The sequence below is a fragment of the Dendrobates tinctorius genome, unplaced genomic scaffold, assembly GCF_039654945.1.
Source record: "Dendrobates tinctorius isolate UK_male_01 unplaced genomic scaffold, ASM3965494v1 ptg000045l, whole genome shotgun sequence".
NCBI classification, from domain to species: Eukaryota; Metazoa; Chordata; class Amphibia; order Anura; family Dendrobatidae; genus Dendrobates; species Dendrobates tinctorius.
In genome coordinates this window covers 1,271,811-1,295,175 of record NW_027361713.1, presented here as the reverse complement: position 1 = coordinate 1,295,175, position 23,365 = coordinate 1,271,811, and the positions used below count along the sequence as shown (strand labels likewise).

The following is a 23,365-nucleotide window of genomic DNA, read 5'->3' as shown; positions in this document are numbered from 1 at the left end:
GTCAGATCTGGCTATTTTAACACCAAAATAGGCAATACATCTACTGAGCCAAGTAAACGGATAAAGCTCCTTCAACCTATCCAGCGTGTGGGTGGGTACGTTTAGGTCTAAAGCTTCAGATTTTGATGCATTTTTCTTAAAGTTTGTGAAGTCATCATATTCCTCGAGGATTTTTAGCAAGGCAGGAAAACTTTGAAGAGGGTTAGTCATCAAGACCAATAGGTCGTCGGCGAAGGCCGCAGTTTTATGGTGATATTTAACTATCTTGATGCCCTCAATCTCCAAACTCTGCTGTATTGCACACAGAAACGGTTCCATTGTTAGAATAAAAAGGATCAGAGAAAGAGGGCAGCCCTGCCTCGTACCGTTTTGGATGGTGAATGCATCTGTCAGGGAGCCATTAATCCCAATACATGCAGATGAGTATTTTCAGTATGGCCGAAACCAAAGCAAGTCAACGTCTCACCTAGATAGGTCCAGTCCACCCTGTCGAATGCCTTCTCTGCGTCTGTCCCAAGGAGCACTAAGGGAAGGCCCCCCTGTTTCGCAAAATGCAGATGGAGAATTTTGTGTGCATTATCCCTCCCCCCCACAAAACCAGTTTGGTTTAACAAGATTAATTCTGGTAAGAATTTAGCAATTATTCGTGCAACCATGCTAGCGAACATCTTTAGGTCGACGTTCAACAAGGAAATCGGTCTATAGCTGCTACATAATTCAGCGTCTTTGCAGTCCTTGTAAATTAATGATATTCTGACTTCTAGAGCCCAAGTAGGGAAAGAGCCATCTCCCAGCATGGAGTTGCACATATTTAATATGCAAGGGAGGCGAATCGAGGGGGAAGGACTTCTAGTAGATGGAGGGGAGACCATCCGGGCCCGGTGCCTTGCCCGACGGGCAACTCGACCGCTGCGAATCCGAAAGCTTTGGCATTTTTAGTTGCGCCAGAAAGGACTTTCTCCTCCTGGACATTTCCTGGGTGGATTCAAGTAGGCGTATATTGTATAGTTGCTTATAATAGTTTAAAAATCCTAATTTAATCTTGTCGTAATAGAGGGTGCAAGTACCTCCCGAATGTTTAATCGAGTGGATTAAGTGCAAGCTTGGCGCTGCTGAATTTTTGAGAGCATAAGCTTAGAAGCTTTGGCCCCGTGCACAAACATTCTAGTCTGCCAGGAGGAATACCATTTTGCAGACTAAGTTTAGAATAGGTTTTGTCTTTTCTGGGATAGTTGGGCTAATGTTTGGGATTCCGTTTTTTATGTTGAGTCTCAAGTGTGGCTATTTCAGCGTATAACGTGTTTACTTGTTTTTGTTTATTCAAATATGAAATTGAAATCAGTTTTCCACTAAAAAATGATTGATGGGCTTCCCATAGGATCGGGGAAGAAACCTCACCGTTGTCATTTTCATCAAAGTATTGGTTAAGTGTTTTGGTTATATGGTCACGGGCTGAGGGGGCGCTCAGAATTGATTCATTGAGCTGCCATTTTCTACAGGAGGGGAAGTGACATTTCTAACGTTACTATTGAGTGATCTGAGAATACGTTGGGTAAAATATTGGATCTTTTTGCCTTGGAGATATATCTTTTGGGTATAAAGATATAGTCTAGTCTGTGGTAGGACCCGTGGGGGTGGGAATAGAGAGTAAAGTCTTGGTCGTTTGGGTGCAGGTATCTCCAGATATCATTTGCGAAGATTGGATCCGTTGCTTTATTCTGCTAATGTCTCTGGGGGATATTGCACTTTTCTTTTTTGTTGTATCTATTAAAGGCTCAAGCTCAACATTAAGGTCACCTCCTATGATGAGTATACCTTCAAAGTCATCGATTATTTTTTTTTTTTTTTTTTTTTTAGTGTTGCTAATAGCCACTTCAAAAGTTTCTTGTTGGGGGCATACAAACGTAACCAAGTTCCCGGCTAATAGGCCCTTAACCAAAATACCTCCCCATAGGGTCAGACAACATTCTATGCATCTGAAAGGGCACCCCCCTTGCTATCGCCACCAAGACACCCCTCAAGCCCTGTGTGGTGGTTGCATGGAACCATGTGTCATGTGTTCGCTCAAGGTTGGGTATTTTGTCTGGCTTAAAGTGAGTTTCTTGCGCTAATAGAACGTTTGCTCTTTGTTTCTTGAGTAGGGCCAGTGTGTGACGTCTAGTGGATGGTAAGTTCAAGCCATGTGCATTAAATGTGGCAAAGGTAAATACCTTATCGCGAGTATCCATGGGTAAGGTGGGAGGAGATGGCGAGAACGCACTTGGAAAATGTCCATTGTTGCCTCAGTTGCACTGTGATGTCAGAGTTAGTCAGGGGGAATAAAAGAAAAACAGCATAAGTTTCAACTTTGAAACAATTTTTAACGAACTACTATAGAAAATATCCATTAGCCGACATACATGTTTGACAGGTTATCAGGGGAGAAGAACTAAAGCACCTATAGCCTTGGACATATACTCTATGGTAAGACGGGGTGTAGGGGATAGGTAGCAAGGAGGCAAGGAGGGGGGGGGGGGGGGGGGGGGGGGGGGAGTATGAACGGGGTGGAAGATGGTGGGATAAAAATGAAAAAAAAAAAAAAAAAGGGTTATGTTAGGACATCAATTAGAGTATCTCAGTATTAAGTTTGCTCAAACTGTATTGCCACGGAGAACAATAAGCACTTGGGTCAGAGGAAAGGCAGGTCACATGTTCATGTTGCCTCTGTGTCCCCTTTTGATGATGGAGTCTTCGTCATCTTACTTCTTGGTCTCTGCGCTTTGGGGGATCTCACGGTAAGCCATGGGGATGGGGGCTGTAGAGGTCGAAGAGGAGAAGCCGTGTGGAAAGCCTCTAGGTCGGGGTAGGTCTGAAGGACGATATCCAGTGTTTTGCAAACATTTCTGATGTCGGCGGATGTCTTGGCCTGGAGCCTTTTTCACCTGCGGAAATAGAAATCCCAAAAGGGAATAACCAGCGGAAGCGGTAGCCTTTTTGGATCAAAGAATCTGTGAATGGTTTAACAAGCCATCGCTTCCTAAGATTGGTGGTTGAAAGGTCTTGGAACAGTCTCAGGTTTGCACCTTCATAGACACTCTTCTGACTCACAAGATCTGCGCAAAATCAGTTCTTTTGTACCGAAGTCTAGGAAGCGGCATAGGACATCTCTTGGCGGGGGTCACCCTGTTTTGATTTAGGGTGTAGAGACCTGTGAACTCGTATGAGCTCAATGTTAGTGCGGTCTCCTTCCAGCAATAACTTTCCAAAGATCTCTGACCACCTTAGCCAGAGCATCAAATGCTACAGTTTCTTGGAGACCTTTAATTCTAACGTTGTTTCTACGCTCGCAGTTCTCATGGTCTTCCAGAGTAGACTGAATATCATGCAGTTGATTTTCATGGACTTCTAAGCTGTCCAGAAGGCTGTTAGTATGTTGTGCCATAGCTGTTTGCCCTTGTTCCATGTCTTCCAGTCTGTGTCCCTGTTGCAATAGGTCAGGTTTAATTTCAGCGAGCTCTTTTCGAATAGGTTTAAGGGCTTTGGACAAGATCCGTTTAATGAAAGAATGTGTGACCACAATGTCTCTAGAGTCTCCACCTGCATCGGTGTCGCTTTCAAGATCAGAATCTGAGTCTAAATCTGAACCATGATCTTCATGTCCTGGAGATGTGGTGGGGTTCGGAATAATAGTTTGCCTTTTCAAAAATTTGTCCACATCAGCTTGTGTAATAGATTTCAAGGGTTTGGATATGGTGCGTTGTGTTTTCACTCCGGATTTCCCCATTCTTGTACACAGAGGGCTATAGGATTTCAAAATATATATTTTGAAGGTTAGTAGAGCTTTCTCCAGCCACCTGGGACCAAAAGATACTGTATGAGCAGAGGGCTACCCAGAGCAGGAAAGGAACACCAATTGTTCTCACGCGACAGTCAGCACCTCAGATGCAGCAGGCAAGGCAGAAATCCTTTCAGTGAGGATAAATGAGATCCAGAAGCAGCAGCCTGTCAGCAGCAGAGTGAGGGGGGTGATGAGTGCAGCATGGGAGTTCTTATTAAGTGGGGCTATTCACCGCAGTAATTGAGTGCCCCCACCTCTGATGTAGATCCCCTTCCCCTACACAAGCCACCGCAGCAGTTTGGAATATAGCTGGAAACCCACTACAGCTCAATAACTGTACAGTGTCCAGTTTGCGCTGCCGCAGCCCAGGCCTCCAGGCCTCCCTGGATCTCTGGCCAAGTTGGGTTATTGCAGGTGGATGTGCCCGTCTTGGGCCACAGGACCTGGTCTCAGCGGTAAGAAGACGCAGCCAAGGGAAGCCGGGGGAAGTGGCGGCGACGCACAGCACCATGCAGCCGCACAGTCCTCATCTCACCCGCCGTGGGCCAGGAGGCACCCGCCGAGGGGCAAAACCCGGAGCCACCACTCGTAGATCTCGTGTATTCAGCAGGGAGGGGGAGAGGCCCAGCGACGGCAGCATCAGTTGCGTCCCCCGGCATCGAACAGGCACCCGAGCAGGAGGTAGGCATCGGCAGGGGAGGCAGTCCAGGCCGCGGTACCATGAATCAGCCAGGGAGCAGGCAGAGTCGGCGGTGTCAGTTTCAGGGCAGGCCCAGCCGTGAAGGGGGTATTAACCGGGACAACCCAGTGGTGCAGCAGGTTTGGATGTGGTTGGATGCACCGCGTTGGGTCCTGGTTAGTCAGGAGTCCCTCATGCGCATCCTTCCCCATCGGTGGTCATCTTGGATCCTCAGGGCTTCTGAGGCTGTGTGCACACGCTGCGGATTTTGCTGCGGTTCCCGCCGCTGCGGACCCGCAGCAGTTTTTGCTGCGGTGTACAGTAGCACGATTCCCTATGGGAATCAAAAACCGCAATGCAGACTGTGCGGAATTTTCCGCGCGGATTATCTGCGGTTTTCAATCCGCAGAAAGAATTGACATGTCAATTCTTTCTGCGGATTCCGCTGCGGTTTGCCATCTCCTCCATTGAGGAGATGAAAAACCGCAGAGCAATCCGCAGGTAAAACCGCAGGTATTTTGACCTGCGGTTTCACCTGCGGATTTTACAAAATCCGCGCGGATGAATCCGCACCTAATCCGCAGCGTGTGCACACAGCCTAATATTATCCAAACTAAAATTAGGCATGGATTGATAGACAAGTTAAACATAAGACCATAAATACTACCATTACGCCGTTTGTTCATTCAGAAAAGCCCCACAATTTACTGGCATAAAAAGAAGTCATCTCAAATTTATAGTTTGTGTAAGTTCGTATGAGGATCCTATTTTAATCTCTTTTGGAACCTGGGTGTTCTATTGTGGAAAAAAGCAACCACAATTGCAAACATTGTGTTCATGTTATTTTTATTTGTCTAAAGAAAAAAAAACAAAAAATCTGAAATCTGGTTCTCATGTAGGGGTTTTGTTTTTTTTTTTTTTAATATAAATATGGCAATCTGTGCAGACCCTGCTCCCATGCATTGGTCGCCATTAAAGATTCTATGAATTGCAATCCTCAGGATGTTTATGCTATTTGTTACTCTGTCAGAGGTATGTGGGCTGTACCTCACATAAATGCAAAGTCTGCATCTCTGAACAGATCACCAATGTAATTAGCTTCAAAGAGTGCTATCCGCACAATTTCACACACATCACAATTTTATCATTTGGCAAGAGACAAAATTTATCTTGGCAAGTCTATGGAATTGAGAGTGTTAGGAAATCTAATAGGAGAGAAGACCACAGGAGATGTTTAGTTACCAGAAAAGCGTTCGGGATTTATAATTTAGGCACATGTGTTCCTTATGGTATCAACATGCACAGTGAAGTTATGTTCCACTGTTATATGATATGATCGTTGAAACCAAACAAAAAAAAAAAAAATGTTAAAGCTGATAAGAAAAGAAATACACCGCGCTATACTGGGAACTGAAAAAATAATATAACTGAGTACTTACTTGCTGGTGTGTGGAAAAAAATCACGTGGTGGTTAATGTATAGCAGTATTCTGAGACTATTCACCTTGTCATAGATGTATATTGCTTTGCATTTGGATGCCAAAACTGCCGAGTAGATAATATAGGGTTAAATAGGGGTGAGCCCGTTAGTGTGTTTCAGAGGGAAAAAAAACAAAAAATTAAATATGAACTAATCTTGATTTAATCACTTAAGGAAATCAGAACCATATAAAATACATGCTGTAAATGTAGCCATTGCCAGGTATTAAGATTGGAATGTTGCAGCCTGTTTCTGATGTAAAAAAATATAATAGTTGAAAAATGAAATGAAACAAAAAAAAAAAAAAAAAAACAAAACAAAAAAAAAACAAAACAAAAGAGGGGGATAAATAGATGTTTGAGATGATAACTGAATGCTGACCTTACTGCATGCCAAATTCAACAGGCGAGGTCAGAATGATTGATCCTGTGCAAAACAAATGATGGCACAGTTCCTGCAAAGTGAATGAGCATTAGTGACAGCTTGTGCCCACTAGTGGAACGAGGTGCTTGTTTCTGGTGCACTTACTTGCAGGGCCAGTGCTCAGTGAGGCAGGCTTGGGTGGTATTATATTTTTTTACATAAGAAACAGGCTGCAACATTCAAATCTTAATACCTGGCAATGGCTACATTTACAGCATGTATTTTATATGGTTCTGATTTCATTAAGTGAGTAAATCAATATTAGTTCATATTTTTTATTTTTTTTTTCCCACTGAAACACACCAACGGGCTCACCCCCCATTTAACCCAATATTATCTACTCAGCAGTTTTGGCATCCAAATGCAAGGCAATATACATCTATGACAAGGTGAATAGTCTCAGAATACTGCTATACATCCACCACCACGTGATTTTTTCACACACCAGCAAGTACTCAGTTATATTATTTTTTCAGTTCCCAGTATAGCGCGGTGTATTTCTTATCAGCTTTAGCTCTTTTAAAACAGGCACCAGCACAGAGCCTGTTATTCACCAGCTGCATCTGGGAATAGTGGACCTTCCTTCTCTGTCCAAGTGGACTGGCGCCAGTGTGTTAATCTTAAACTAAAAAAAAAAAAAAAAAAAAAAGTTATTTTTGTAAATTTTTCTGTGTTTTTAAAATACGCGTTTGGGTTTATTTTTTTTTCATTGAAGAAAAAGTGTGTGACATAGTTAGTCGACACATATTGAGCTATATTCCCACGATCAAGTAGTAGCAGTGCTTTGGACGCAGCGTATTATTGCTGTGTTCTATTGAACGCAGGTAATTCCGCATGTGTTCACTGAACCGTGCAGCTTTACCACAATCAATACATTCTATTGGTGAAATTTCGGTGCCGGAGACCACCATCTCCGCAAGAGACATTGCCATACTTTAGCTCAAACCTGTCAGCATGTCAGTCACTGCAGGTGATCCAGAGATGCACAGACACAGTGAGCATGGAATTTCTAGAAATCCCATCCACTATGCTGTCACATTACATCTAGCCGCTGTGAGTTTGCTGCTGGACCACACAATAAGCCACGCTCCGATTGTAAGCAGGTCCCTTGGATTGAATTCTGTGTTACACTGTATGTGATATTGTTTGTACAAGTGACCAATTGTCAAGTTCTACAGAATATGTTGGCACTTGAGGAATAAAAATGTAATAGCCTGGCATATACAGTCATGGCCAAAAGTTTAGAGAATGACACAAATATTAATTTTTACAAAGTCTACTGCTTCATTTTTTCTAATAGCAATTTGCATATACTCCAGAATGTTATACAGAGTGATCAGCTTAACAGCAATTACTTGCAAAGTCAATATTTGCCTAGAAAATGAACTTTATCCCCCAAAACACATTTCAACATGATTGCAGCCCTGCCTTAAAAGGACCAGCTAACATCGTTTCAGTGATTGCTCCATTAACACAGGTGTGGGTGTTGATGAGGACAGGGCTGGAGATCAATCTGTCATGATTAAGTAAGAATGACACCACTGGACACTTTAAAAGGAGGCTGGTGCTTGGCATCATTGTTTCTCTTCTGTTAACCATGGTTATCTCTAAAGAAACACGTGCAGTCATCATTGCACTGCACAAAAATGGCCTAACAGGGAAGAGTATCGCAGCTAGAAAGATTGCACCTCAGTCAACAATCTATCGCATCATCAAGAACTTCAAGGAGAGAGGTTCCCTTGTTACCAAAAAGGCTCCAGGGCGCCCAAGAAAGACCAGCAAGCGCCAGGACCGTCTCTTAAAAGTGTTTCAGCTGCGGGATCGGGCTACCAGCAGTGCAGAGCTTGCTCAGGAATGGCAGCAGGCAGGTGTGAGTGAATCTGCACGCACTGTGAGGCAGAGACTCTTGGAGCAAGGCCTGGTCTCAAGGAGGGCAGCAAAGAAGCCACTTCTCTCCAGAAAAAACATCATGGACAGACTGATTCTGCAAGAGGTACAGGGAGTGGACTGCTGAGGACTGGGGTAAAGTCATTTTCTCTGATGAATCCCCTTTTCGATTGTTTGGGACATCTGGAAAACGGCTTATTCGGAGACCAGGTGAGCGCTACCACCAGTCTTGTCACATGCCAACTGTCAAGCATCCTGAAACCATTCATGTGTGGGGTTGCTTCTCAGCCAAGGGAATGGGCTCTCTCAGTCTTGCCTAAAAACACAGCTATGAATAAAGAATGGTACCAGAATGTCCTCCAAGAGCAACTTCTCCCAACCGTCCAAGAGCAGTTTGGCGATCAACAATGCCTTTTTCAACATGATGGAGCACCTTGCCATAAAGCAAAGGTGATAACTAAATGGCTCAAGGAACAAAACAGAGATTTTGGGACCATGGCCTGGAAACTCCCCAGATCTTAATCCCATTGAGAACTTGTGGTCAATCAAGAGACAGGTGGACAAACAAAAACCTTAAAATTCAGACAAAATAAAAAAGCATTGATTTTGCAAGAATGGACTGCTATCAGTCAGGATTTGATCCAGAAGTTGATTGAGAGCATGCCAGGGAGAATTGCTGAGGTCCTGAAGGGTCAACACTGCAAATATTGACTTGCTGCATTAACTCATTCTAACTGTCAATATAACCTTTTGTTACTCATAATATGATTGCAATTATATTTCTGTATGTGATAAAAACATCTGACAAACACACATAAAAACCAGAGGGCAGCAGATCATGTGAAAATATAATATTTGTGTCATTCTCTAAACTTTTGGCTATGACTGTACATAGAGATTCCATATCATTTTGGATAGTACACCTTTCAGCATAGTCATACACTTGTCAAAGCCTCAAGCTTCCATCAAGAATCTAAACATGGGTGACATACTGCAAGCATGGCAGCCCCTATATGCTAGTCCTTGGTTACAAGGAGAGTTACAAGGAATACAAGCATGATCATAATCTTGAAATAAAAGCAAGCAAAATACACAAAAAACTCTTTATTCTAATATTTTTATACAATTTAAAATTTTTTATATAAACAGGTTTTTCCAAAACATTCAGAATATGGAACTGTTTCAAAGAACCAATGGGCTATTTTAAAGGCCTGCTATAAAAGCACTGCCAGTTAAACCCAGGGATGTGCACAACATCCATTTGCAACACACAATTTACAAGAAACACTGACACGGGAAAAAAAAAAAAAAATGTTGCACAGTGGACTAAAGGCATTATTCAGCCCCTTAAATCACCATTGAATGTCACTCAGAATCACTACAATCTCCCAACAAGATTTCAACTTCTTCAGGAAAACTCAAGCCAAGTTCAAAGCGATCTTCAATAATAGCAAGGGTTAGAGCACACTGCAGAAAGTCAAAGTCATCTTCTTCACTGAAGTCTTCTTCACATATTCCCACCAGCTGAGAATAAGACTGTAAATGATTGAAATACAGAATAGTGTGATGTAGCATAACATTTTTTTTCATATAAATCAGAAATCAATTTATCTGTCAATGGACTGTATTTGATAGTTGTTCAGTCCCATATACTTCAAAGGTAAACAGCCCCTGAATAGCTTATGCATTGCTTTTGAGATAAGGGGGGGGGGGGGAGGTCAAGGAAGCAAAAACAAAAAGCGTATTCTTGAAGTGTCCAGTACTTGGTCAGCTCTTACCCCCCTTGCTTGGCCACCAAAAAATAAAACCTATAGTAGTCTCCCGTGCTGCATCCTCCTGCTGTGTCTGCACTCGCTCTTCCAGTGCCCACATCCTGTTGACACACAACGACAACACCCAATCAGCGCTGGCGTCACTGTCCACTCCCCCTGTTGAACTGAACAGTAAGAGGAAGTCAGATCAGCTGCGGCGGGGACAGTGATGCCAGCACTGATTGGGTGCCGGCATTACATGTCATACAGTCGCATGGGAGCCCTGGGAATGGGAAAAGAGCATAAGCTTTATTATTTCATGGGGGCCAAACATTTTGATCAAGAAAGTGTTGTTCTAGTAGTGAACAATCCCTTCAGAAGCAAGTACTCCACTTCACAGCAGGGTCAATCATTTATATACACCTTCACACCTGCTTGGTTTCCATCCATCTCTTCCCTTCTCTTGCTCTATGAAGCCAGAAATGTCATATAGAAAGGGGGAGGGGTATTTGGAGAAGGAGTGTAAACAAGCAGGTGGCAAAGTATTTAAATGCCAGACCTGACCCACACGATTAAGCAATGAGCAGCAGTACTTAGTTTGAACAGTCATCCTGCGCTGACAGACAGTTCATTTAAAAAGGAAGCATGTGATACAAATGAGACAAGTATGAGTGTGTGCCTGGGTTACGATAGGTATCCAGTTTTCAGAATAGGTGATTATGGAAGTCATGCTGCCCATATGCTACCATCTTAGAGCGTTATGCTATGATCATGAAGAGTTAACTGTGACAAGCAACATATGGGAGAACTTTGAACAGTAACAAACAACTTTCAAGCATTGTGCTATTGTTAGAAGACATGCCAGTGGCAAACAAATCTTGGGTTGTAATCAGTAAAACTTTGAAGCATTGTGCTATTGTTATAAAAACCTATTGCGCAACGGCAAGATACTGATGATTCGGCCTTAACATACTGCACAGATGTGATAGGGGAGGATGTGGAAGCTGTGTATATAAAAGGGGATCCTGTGTCAGAGGTAGGGACATTGCAGAAGGTATCGTGGACGCACGGTTTCTTTGATGACAAGACTAGAGTATTTCCTCCTCGCTGACACTCCACTGGAGAAGCGATGTTACAATACTTGGTAATGTATTGATGCTTATTTCTCTATGTACTATAATTTATATTAATTGTATGATTCACATGAAATGAATTAACGAAACAGGGTATTTTATCTGCCATGGCATAATTCAGCATTATTCTGATGTAATCTTAATAAATTGTTACATTGTTTTCCCATAAAATTGTATTCAGTGTGCCTAATTTGTATATTAGTGAGCGTTATGTAAGTAAGGGCATACCCGCCCTGTCACTTTGACGTGGTAAAACAAAAATTGGCGTAGTCGGCAGGATTGTGAATATCTGGAAGGGTGCATTTGAAGCTAAACGTTATGTAGTCAAATCCATGGAATAGATTGATTTTTCAAGTTTTTCTCTTTGTTGAGCACCAATCCAGATCTTCATAATTCCAAAAGTATAAAAGTTAAGAAAATTGTTTATAAGAAATAATACTCAAGTCCTAACTTATTTTAGAGTAAGAGAATATTTCGTTGGCACTAGGCCAAAATTTTCGGCTTTTTGGCACAAAGTCAGAAAAAAAAAAAACAAACAATGTTAAAGAAGGGGAAAAAGAAAGAGGATGGTTGTGTGGGGATCTCTGGCTGGACCAGGGCTCCATACAATATTATAGCACAGGAAATGCATTTTTGTGGATTGGCAGAAACCTGTGAGAATGAGCTCAAAGGGTCAGCACCCACTGATGTTGTTGATGTACTCAGGGGCGTCCCCGCAAGAGCAGGTGATGTAGTGTCTTTAGGACGGTGTATGTGGATTTTACTCAGTGCACACCGAGTTATGCACGAGCAAAATACCCATATGCAAAGAGAGTTGTCTGAGATTGAACAAAAAGTGATGGCAATCAAGGGGCAAAAAGTGGTACTGGAATGCAGCACTAGATTGCTCCGCGATAAGCTAGAACATTATCAAAACATTGCAGAAAGGGCTGCTGTAAAGATAGCTCAAAATAAGTATAAAAAACGCAAAGGTAGAGTTAAAGAAAAGGTGCATAAAAGTATTGCATCTGCCTCTGTAGCCTGGGATCCAGATCATTGGGATGGGGATGTGTGGGATACCACCTCCTCTGATGAGGACTGGGAATATTCCCCTGATCCTACTAGTAATCCACCCAGTAGGATTACCACAAAATCCATTAAGAAAAAAAAAAAAACGATCTGAAAGGACAGAATACGAAACACCACGAGTCCAAGCACGGGATGGTGGGGCAAATCCTCAATATGATGAGGATGGACAGCCCATCTGGGTAAAAGACATACGACCTCACATCCGTAGTCGAGTGACTGTGGAAGATTTTGCTCAAAATGAGATAGATGACATTTTAAAGCGCTTTGGACAACACAATGGGGATTGTGATACAGCTTGGCTGGTCAGAATACATGATCAGGGAGGAAATGGAGTACAATTGGATGCGGGAGAAGTAACAAAGTTTATCACTTTGACCAAAGATCTCACCATAGAGAGATATCAAAATTCACTTTTCAGAAGGGGAAATAGGACCCCATAGTTCAGTGACTACTATCGCAGCAGCAATAATGGACAAATATGTTACCGAAGCAGACATACCCTTAATGAAAAACCTTGGTTTACATTAAGGGATGGTGTTGATCGCCTGAAAGAGGCAGCAATTAGGGCAGCTACTGGGGTTTTAGCTATAGAAGGTGATTATCTTCAGCATCCATTGATCGCCAGCATGAGAAGCCAGATTGTGAAAGCTGCTCCCCCAGCTTATAAGACTGTGGTGCTGACCTTAATAGTAGCACTCACAGGAGAGAGTTGTAGTACTGTTATTACACGTACGAGAGAGTTGCAAGATATGGGGGATTGAGGATCCATTAAATCAAATATTAATGCCCCCAGTCACCCAGGCAACTCTAAACCTGTTAATCCTGATTGGAAGAATGCTTCTAATAATCCTTTGGAAAACCCAAGGGTGTCTAGGAAAGAGAGGTTTCAGGCTTTAATAAAGGCTGGGATATCCAAAGAGTCTATTGATGGGAAAGAAACTGGAGAATTGTGGAAACTACACAAAAAGGTCCTTTCTGCCAAAAAGATTGATACAAAATCTACAACCAAAACCAAAAGGGATTAATGAGTCAAAAAAGGAAAAAAACTAAGCAAGTCGTCAAGCCCAAAAAGGTCACTTGGGATGACTTGCAAGAAGTTTATCTGTGGGAGGAGTTAGCTGCTGCTGTAGCCACTCAAGTGATAGCACAAGTGGGGAGGAGTGTGGCAGCATTGGCCCCTCAGCCTGAGAAAGTCTGAATCGGATAGTGATGCATAGGTAGCCAGCCAAGTCCCTGTTTGGATAAAAAGGGATGAACGTCCCTATGTAAACTTGCAAATTCATTGGAAAGGGGGAATGTTCAAAGAGTCCCCGCTTTAGTTGATACAGGGGCGGAGGCTACCTTGATTTATGGAAATCCACAGAAGTACAAAGGCCGTAAGATTAAAATTGCTGGACTAGGAGGAAAAGTCACATTGGGTGTACAAACCCAGGTTGCTTTAAAAACCACCATGGTTACTTACCGGTAGCCGGTTTTTCCGGAACCCATGACAGCACACGAGAGAGGGATCCGCCCCGCCAGGACAGGAACCTACAGAGATATAAGGGGCAGCACCTCTACCCCACTTCAGTTGGTTACAGAGCATTGAGAGGACTTCCCGGTTAGTTACACGTTAATCCAACACCACATCACACAAATGCACCCTACTAAACGTGCACACCCATACGATGAAAAAAGGGGGGGAATATACGGGTGCTGTCATGGGTTCCAGGAAAACCGGCTACCGATAAGTAACCATGGTGGTTTTCCCTTCACCCATGACAGCACACCTTAGAGATTTTTGGAGACTTCGAAACACCTTTAGGGAGGGACCACCGCTTGCTGCACCCTTCTACCAAAGGTTAAGTCAGCAGAGGAGGATAGATTTAATCTATAGTGCTTAAGGAAGGTAGAGGGTGAGGCCCAGGTAGCGGCCTTACAAATTTGCTCAATCGATACCTCTGCCTTCTCAGCACAGGTGGTCGCCATAGCTCTGGTGGAATGAGCTTTGATGCCGTCAGGAATCAGAACAATACTAGCTGTGTAGGCTACACTAATGGCCTCCCTAATCCATCTGGCAATAGTCCCTTTTGAAACCCCGAAGCCCTTCCTGGCACCCTGAAAGGCTACGAACAAGGACCTCCTCCACTGGCTAGTGACAGGTATGTATGCTGGCAGGGCTCTCTTAACGTCCAGACAATGGAAATTTTCCCTCCCCTGAATTCTTTGGATTATCGCAGAAAGATGGGAGGATAATCTCCTGACCCCAATGGAAATCTGATGCTACCATAGGCAGATAAGCAGGATCTGTTCTTAATATCACCCTATCCTGAAAAACTTGTGTATAAGGTGGGTTTACCGAGAGCCTGCAAGTCGCTTACTCTACGGGCCAAAGTGAGGGCCACTAAAATGATCGTCTTTAGACTCAGGTACTTTATGGGTAGTTGATGTAAAGGCTCGTATGGTTCTTTTGTAAGGGCCTCTAGTACCAGGTTTAGATCCCACGAGGCTATTCTGGGTATTGGGATAGGCCTAGACCTATGGCAGGATTTGATAAACCTGGCTACCCATCTATTTGCTGCCAAGTTGCAATTATAGAGTGCTCCCAGTGCAGATACCTGTACTTTGAGTGTTAACCGCTAACCCCAGCTGTAACCCTGATTGTAAAAACTCCAAGATGGCATTAATCGGGGGTTCTTGTCCTAACGGCTTACCTAGGAACTGGAGGAATTTATTCCATGTTCTGCAGTAGATATTGGTAGTCACTAGTTTTCTACTCTTTAGCAGGGTGGCTACCAACATGGGAGAGAATCCTCTATCTTTTAAAAGCGACCTTTCAAATTCCATGCCGTCAGATGGAATCCTTTGACCTGAGCGTGGAATATTGGGCCCTGAGCTAATAGGTCCGGAATTTCTGGCAGAACCCATGGATCGGAGAGGGCCAGCCTTCGCAGCAGAGCAAACCAGGGCCTTTTTTGGCAAAATGGGGCTATTAGAATCACCCTGGCTTGATCATTCCTGATCTTCTTGACCACTGTTGGGATCAGAGCCAGTTGGGGGGGGGGGGGGGGGGACGGACGCATAGGCTAGTCTTGAAGTCCCACAGAATCTGTGCAATGAGTCCACTGCCCATGGTTTCTCTCTTGGATTTAGTGAGCAAAACCTCTGTCTGTTGTGCTTGTTGGCAAAAAGGTCCATCACCAGTTTCCTTCAAAGCTGTGTTATCTTTTGAAAAATGGACCGATTTAGAGCCCACTCCCCTTGCCTCAGAGTATTGCAGCTCAGGAAGTCAGCCTCTATGTTTTCTGCCCCTTTTATATGCAAGGCTGTAAAGGAGTGTAGGTGTTGTTCTGCTCTGCCCAGAATGTCGCTCGCTGCCTTCATTAGGGAGTATGATCTTGTCTCCCCTTGGTGGTTGATGTACGCCACCGTTACTTTGTTGTCCATCATGATGCAGACATTGCGACCCCTGAGTAGGGGAATGAAGCGGCTTAGGGCTTAGTTTACTGCCCACAGTTGTCTCAGATTGGACGATGCCCCCATTTCTTGAGGCCTCCAGGAACCCTGGGCTACATGACCCCTTAGATGTTCCCCCCACCTCGAGGAGCTTACATCTGTTAGTATTAAGTCGGTCGCCTGTCTGTCCCAAGGCATTCCCGAAGCTAAGTTTGTACTGTCCAGCCACCAGTTGAGAGAGTCCTAGTTTCTAAGGAAAGCTCCAGTCTTCCTTCAAAACACCCCCTCAGCGATCTTTGTGCTGATAGTATCTGCCTCTAGAGCTGACAGGTGTGAAATTGAGCCCACCTGACCGCCAGAATACAGGCCATCAGTGTACCTAGTAGAGACATCGCCTCCCTCAAAGTCATAAAAGGTTTGTCTCTGGCAGCCAAAGCCATGTTCTGTACCTTCTCTATTTTGGTATCTGGAAGCAGACATGCTTGCTGTTCCGATTCCATGATAAATCCCAGGACGGCCTGTTTTCTTAGGGGCTGTAGTTTTGATTTCTTGAAATTTATTATCCACCCTAATTCCTGTAGGGTTTCGGTCACACGGCTCAGCTGTGCTGTGCAGTGGTCTTCTGACCTATAAGGAATTCGTCCAAGTAGGGTATTATGACCGTACCGTGAATTCGGAGGAAGGCTGTTACCTCCGCTATGATCTTGGTAAAAACCATCGGGGGATAAGCCAAATGGAAGAGCTCTGAATTGGAAGTGCCTGAGTATGCCCTGGATATAGAGAGCTACTCAAATATTTTTGGTAACCTGGATGGATAGGGATGTGGTAATATGCATCCTTTAAATCGACTACGGCCATAAAACAATCTTGATGTAGCAGCTTTATGGCCGTAGTCACAGATTCCATTTTGAAGGTTTGATTTCTTATCCACCAATTGAGACCTCAGATTTATGATCGTCCTGAATGATTGATCCATTTTTTTTGTTTTTTTAACAGGAAAAGGGGGGAAAAGAATACCCTTCCTCCCCGTGTTTGGGACCTCACAAAGGACCTGCTTTTCTATCAGGCTCAGGATCTCTGTTTCCAAAGCCAACTGTTCCTCGATTGTGTTCCTGATAGGGGTTATGACAAACACTGCTTTTGGCTGGCGAACAAAGGGGATTCTCAGGCCTTCTTTTAAAATGCCTAGGATCCAGGTATTGGAAGAGACCTTTTCCCAGGCCTGGGAAAAGAGTGCCAACCTCCCCCCTACCGGAATGCTGGCGTCATTGTGGAGATTTCTTTGAAGTGGAGGTGCCTCCACCAAAAACAAATCCCGACTCCTTCCTTTTATCTTCCCATCTCCTATCGGTCGGAGCACGACCCCTATTGAATCTTCCTCTCCAAAAGGGCTGTCTCCTCTGGTCTGTCGGGAACCTGGGGAAGCCTTTCTTCCTATCGCTTACCTTTTCCAGGATATCATCTAAGTTCTTCCCGAATAACAATCGACCATCACAGGGAAGAGAGCACAGTTTGGCTTTTGATTGCAGATCACCTCGACAGCCTTTAAGCCATAACGCACGTCTGGCAGCATTTGACAACCCTGCCGCCCTAGCTGTCAACCTCAGAGTCCGCCAAGGTGTCTGCTAAAAAAGCTGCTGCCCCATGCAGGAGGTACATATCTGCCAATATCTTTCCCGGTGGGACTTTTGACACTAGCCTCTCCTCTAACTGCTGCAGCCAAATCATCAGGGATCGAGCCGTGCAGGTGCCTGCTATCGCCAGCTTTAATCCTTCCACTGTTGCTTCCCATGCATGCCTTAAATAAGAATCAGCTTTTTTGTCTAGTGGGTCCCTGAGAACTCCTGAGTCTTCCAGAGGCAGGGCTGATTTTTTGGAGGATCTAGATACTACTGCTTCAATTTTTGGGACTTTTTCCCATACTTCCGCATCTCTGTGCTCAAAGGGGTATCGCCTCTTAGAGGCAGAGGGAAGAGACCCTGATCTCTAGGGTTTCCTCCACTCTCTTTACCCTTTCTCCCTTTCTTCAGCAATGTTTTAATTGAACCCTCCATTTCTGACCTAAGGGCCGATATAAGATTATCTGCGAAACTAGGCGCTTCTTCTGCCATGGTTTGCTGAATGCAACTGGCGCAGGGGTCTTTCTGCCAGTCTCTTGCTAGGGGAGTTTTACATATGACAGTCTCTATTATTCCTCTTACTTCCCGCTTTTTTAGGCTTTTCCTACGGGGCAAACATACAACAGGGAACCCCTATTAATATAACACTAACATTCACAAAGATCACTCACCACTCGTAATCAAGAGTACCGGACTCGGTGGCTGCGTAGGAGCACGCGACCTGTGCTCTTTGGATCTTGAGGAGTCCCCCGACCTGCGGCTGGGGCGACTGCTGCTTGAATGGCTTCCATGTTTCCTGCCAGAGGGCTCTGAGGGAGGCAGGGACAATGAACGCTCCTGTTCTGACTCCATCTTGCACACCCCTTCTGCCGCTGCTTCCTCCTTTTAAATGACGTGCCTCCATCCTGGTGGGTGTCTCCTCCTCCCTCCCCCCGCGACCGCTGGCCGACCTCTTCAGAAAGCCGGCGCCGCACTCGGCGCTATGACAGTCGCCCTGTGCCGACGTCAGCTGGCGCACCCATGCTCCTCTGCGCCGCTGATGTCAGTGGCCGGAAGGCGTCCACGGCTCTCCCCTGCTAACGGCTACGGGGATCGAGGTCGCGGGCCTGCGCGAGGGGAGGGCGGCGCAGCGGGTTCTCCAGGAGCCAATGGGATCTCCGCCTGCGCCCACACAAACCTGGAGCACGAGGGGTCACCGGGGACAGTGCCTCCAGCACCCGATGCCCGGCACTACAGGTGAGACACCTGTTCTTCCCGAGCCGGGACGCGCCTGGGCTCTTTCCTTCTTTTCTGTTCTCTTTTTTTTTCCCCTTTTCGCCATGATAGGCACCGCCACAGTGGGATTCCCTCCAGGACAGGAACCCAACTGAAGCGGGGAGAGGTGCCACCCCTTATATCTCAGTAGGTTCCTGTCCTGGCGCGGCGGATCCCTCTCAGGTGTGCTGTCATGGGTGAAGGGTAAATAGGGAATTTACTTAAGAAAATACAGTGTGTTGGTTGTCCCCATCCCTGAATATATCTTGGGAACAGATATATTAAAGGGAATGACTACATCTTAAGGAAGGAAAATTTTCCTTTGGGGTCCAAAAACAGGATCTTGTACATTGTAATACGGCAATAGTGAGCAAAGTTAAAATGCCGCCAATTCATGTTCCCCCAGCCACTAAAATGGTAGCTATGAAATAGTACAGGATCCCAGGGGGTCAAAGAAATTGGGGAAACCATCAAAGAATTGGTGGGAGTAGGAGTAATGCGTCCTACAACCACTGCATGGAATAACCCAATTTGGCCAGTAAAAAAAAAAAAGTGATGGATCATGGAGAATGACAGTGGATTATCGGGAATTGAATAAGCATACTCCTCCCTTGATTGCTGCTGTACCTGATACTATCACTATTGTTGAAAATATCCAAAGTCATGATGGTACTTAGTATGCTGTAATAGATTTGGCCAATGCCTTTCTCGCTATACCCATAGAGGAGAAGGCGCAAGATCAGTTCGCATTCACCTGGCTAGGGAGGCAGTATACTTTCACTAGGTTGCCTCAGGGTTGGATTCATAGTCCAACTCTCTGTCACCGGATGGTGGCTGAACACTTGGATGAGTTCCCATTGCCTGCAGAAATGCAGTTTTCTCATTATAGCAATGAGAAAAATGTATTATAGCATACAGGGAAAAGAGGAGTCAGTGAAAGATCAGCTGACCAAATTACTATCTCACATGAGATTTAAAGGGTGGGAGATTAATGATGCTAAGGTCCAAGGACTGGCTCAGTCAGTCAAGTTCCTGGGAATCCAATGGAACAAGGGTCATAGGGAAATTTTACCCAAAGCAAGGGAGAAAATAATCAATTTCCCTATTCCCAAGTCAAAACAAGAAACCCAATCATATATTGGTCTTTTTGGCTTCTGGAGACAGCATATCCCACATTTGTACAAGGTGACTCGGAAAAAGTATGAATTTGAATGGTGTGAGGAACAAAATGCTTTTGAAATTGCCAAAGAGGCCATTCAACAAGCTGTAGACTTGTGGCCCATTAAGGAAGCGAACATTGAATTACATGTTTCCATGCAACACCTGTATGCAAATTGGTCATTGTGGCAAAAACAAGGGGCAAAGAGAGTTCCCCTTGGCTTCTGGAACCGTAAATTGCCGAATGCGGGAGAGAAATATACCCCATTCGAGCAACAGCTACTAGCGTCCTACTGGGCCTTAGCGGATACTGAACAAAAGACAGTAGGACATGTAGTTCTATTAAGAACTCAGATAACCATAATGCAATGGGTATTATCAAATCCTAAAACCCACAGGGTAGGACATGCCTAAGAACAAAGTATCATTAAATGGAAATGGTATATTTCAGAAAGGGCAAAGAAAGGAGAAGGTGTGGTTGCTACCTTACATGAAAAAATTGCTGAAATAACAGAGGATCCAGGAATGAATCCTCTCCATGAAGCTCAAATGGAGTAATCTCCTGTCAAATGGAGACAGAGCTATTCAGACTTGTCAGAAGATCAACAGAGGCACGCCTGGTTCACAGATGGATCTGCCAGGTATGTCAATGGAAGAAAAGACAGTGGAAAAGTGTAGCATACAATCCAAAGTTGGAAAAAAACCATGGAGGGAGAAGGAAAGGGCAGTCAGTATGCAGAGTTGTATGCTGTCTTTCTTGCCGTAAGTTTTGAGCAAGGAAATGTCATTTGTACACGGATTCCTGGTCAGTGGCAAATGGATTAGCCACCTGGATGATGGGGTGGAAAAAACAATTGGTTGATCCATGGTAAAGAGGTATGGCAAATCCTTGAAGAACTAATTCAGAATACCAAAACAACTGTTTCATGTTGATGCACCTGTACAGTTGTGGCCAAAAGTATTGACACCCCTGCAATTTTGTCAGATAATACTCAGTTTCTTCCTGAAAATGATTGCAAACACAAATTCTTTGGTATTATCTTCATTTAATTTGTCTTAAATGAAAAAACACTAAAAGAATTGTCCTAAAGCCAAATTGGATATAATTCCACACCAAACATAAAAAAGAGGGTGGACAAAAGTATTGGCACTGTTTGAAAAATCATGTGATGCTTCTCTAATTTGTGTAATTAACAGCACCTGTAACTTACCTGTGGCACCTAACAGGTGTTGGCAATAACTAAATCACACTTGCAGCCAGTTGACATGGATTAAAGTTGACTCAACCTCTGTCCTGTGCACTTGTGTGTACCACATTGAGCATGGAGAAAAGAAAGAAGACCAAAGAACTGTCTGAGGACTTGAGAAACCAAATTGTGAGGAAGCATGAGCAATCTCAAGGCTACAAGTCCATCTCCAAAGACCTGAATGTTCCTGCGTCTCTTGTGCGCAGTGTCATCAAGAAGTTTAAAGCCTATGGCACTGTGGCTAACCTCCCTAGATGTGGACAGAAAAGAAAAATTGACAAGAGATTTCAACGCAAGATTGTGCGGATGTTGGATAAAGAACCTCGACTAACATCCAAACAAGTTCAAGCTGTCCTGCAGTCCGAGGATACAACAGTGTCAACCCGTACTATCCGTCGGCGTCTGAATGAAAAGGGACTGTATGGTAGGAGACCCAGGAAGACGCCATTTCTTACCCCAATACATAAAAAAGCCAGGCTGGCGTTTGCCAAAACTTACCTGAAAAAGCCTAAAACGTTTTGGAAGAATGTTCTCTGGTCAGATGAGACAGAAGTAGAGCTTTTTGGGCAAAGGCTTCAACAAAGAGTTTACAGGAGAAAAAAAAAAAAAAAAAAAAAAGGGCATTCAAAGAATAAAAAACACGGTCCCTACAGTCAAACATGGCAGAGGTTCCCTGATGTTTTGAGGTTGCTTTGCTGCCTCTGGCACTGGACTGCTTGACTGTGTGCATGGCATTAGGAAGTCTGAAGACTACCAACAAATTTTGCAGCACAATATAGGGCCCAGTGTGAGAAAGCTGGGTCTCCCTCAGAGGTCATTGGTCTTCCAGCAGGACAATGACCCAAAACACACTTCAAAAAGCACTAGAAAATGGTTTGAGAAAGCACTGGAGACTTCTAAGGTGGCCAGCAATGAGTCCAGACCTGAATCTCATAGAAGACCTGTGGAGAGATCTAAAAATGGCAGTTTGGAGAAGGTACCCTTCTAATATCAGGGACCTGGAGCAGTTTGCCAAAGAAGAATGGTCTAAAATTCCAGCAGAGCATTGTAAGAAACGCATTGATGGTTACGGGAAGCGGTTGGTCGCAGTTATTTTGGTTAAAGGTTGTGCAACCAAGTATTAGGCTGAGGGTGCCAATACTTTTGTCTGGCCCATTTTTGGAGTTGTGTGTGAAATGATCAATGTTTTGCCTTTTGCTTCATTCTCTTTTGTGTTTTTCATTTAAGACAAATTAAAAGCTAATAATACCAAAGAATTTGTGTTAGCAATTATTTTCAGGAAGAAACTGAGTATTATCAGACAAAATTGCAGGGGTGTCAATACTTTTGGCCACAACTGTACCTATTGACTCACTTGAATGTCTGTTTAATTCCGAAGCAGATAAAGCAGCTGCAATACTCAAAACATCCACTGAAGGAGAAAGACAAAGAATCATGGTTACAAGGTACAGCTATTTGGGCACATCAGAAAAGTAGACACCTGGGAGAGAAAGCCACTTACAGGTGGTCCCAGGAGAGAGGCATTCCTTTGACCTATGATATAATAAAACAAGTCATATTGCAATGTCCAGTGTGTCAACATTCACAAAAACGAGAGGTACCGCACACAGTCATGGGACACATAGAAAGAGGACAGCTACCATCTCAAATTTGGCAAATTGATTTCATTGGTCCCTTGTCAGAAAGTAGGGGGTGTAAATATATTTGCACAGCTGTAGATACCTTCTCAGGACTGATGGTGGGGTTCCCTTGCAAAGCAGCCACTCAATGGAGCACCCTTAGAACTTTGGAGATAATCACAATACTATGGGACCCCACTACAAATACAAACTGACAATGGGTCTCACTTTACAGGACAACAGGTCCGAGAATATGCTACACAGAACAACATTAGATGGGTATTTCATATGCCATACTATCCCCAAGCTGCTGGTTTGGTGGAAAGAATGAACAGATTAAAATCCATGCTGAAAAAATTAAATCAGGGATCTGATTCACAATATGGAGAGATAATCTAAGTGAAGCATTACAGATTATTAACAATAGACCAATCACTGACTCAATGACACCACTGATGAGAATACTGACACCAAATCTCAGTATACATGAATCAAACGTGATAGATACCATCATATATTGGAAATTTGATGAGGGAGCAGTAGTACCAGAGAGATCTACCCCTTTGTCTGCTGGATTGGATCTTCATTCTACTAAGGTTGTGTTAACACCAGGTAAGGTGGGAGTCACTCCCACAGGTATGGGATGTCAGATTCCAAAAGGACACTATGGGCACATAGCTACAAGATCTAGTTTTGCCTTAAAAGGAGCAATGGTGATGGGTGGAGTAATTGATGCAGATTATCAAGGTGAAATTAAGGTAATGATCAATATGGGAGAGGAGCCTTTGATCATTGA

General features: G+C 44.0%; 1 protein-coding gene across 2 annotated transcripts in view; it reads right to left on the bottom strand.

The window, feature by feature from the left end:
• Window positions 1-9,374: 9,374 nt before the first annotated feature.
• Window positions 9,375-23,365, bottom strand: part of LOC141089275 (uncharacterized) — a 157,122-nt gene continuing 143,131 nt past the window's right edge. For both annotated transcript variants that reach the window (XM_073575577.1, XM_073575576.1), the window contains exon 8: window positions 9,375-9,821. In XM_073575577.1, the coding sequence (XP_073431678.1) occupies window positions 9,743-9,821 (79 nt within the window). In that variant the 3' untranslated portion in view covers window positions 9,375-9,742. The remainder of the gene's footprint in view (window positions 9,822-23,365) is intronic.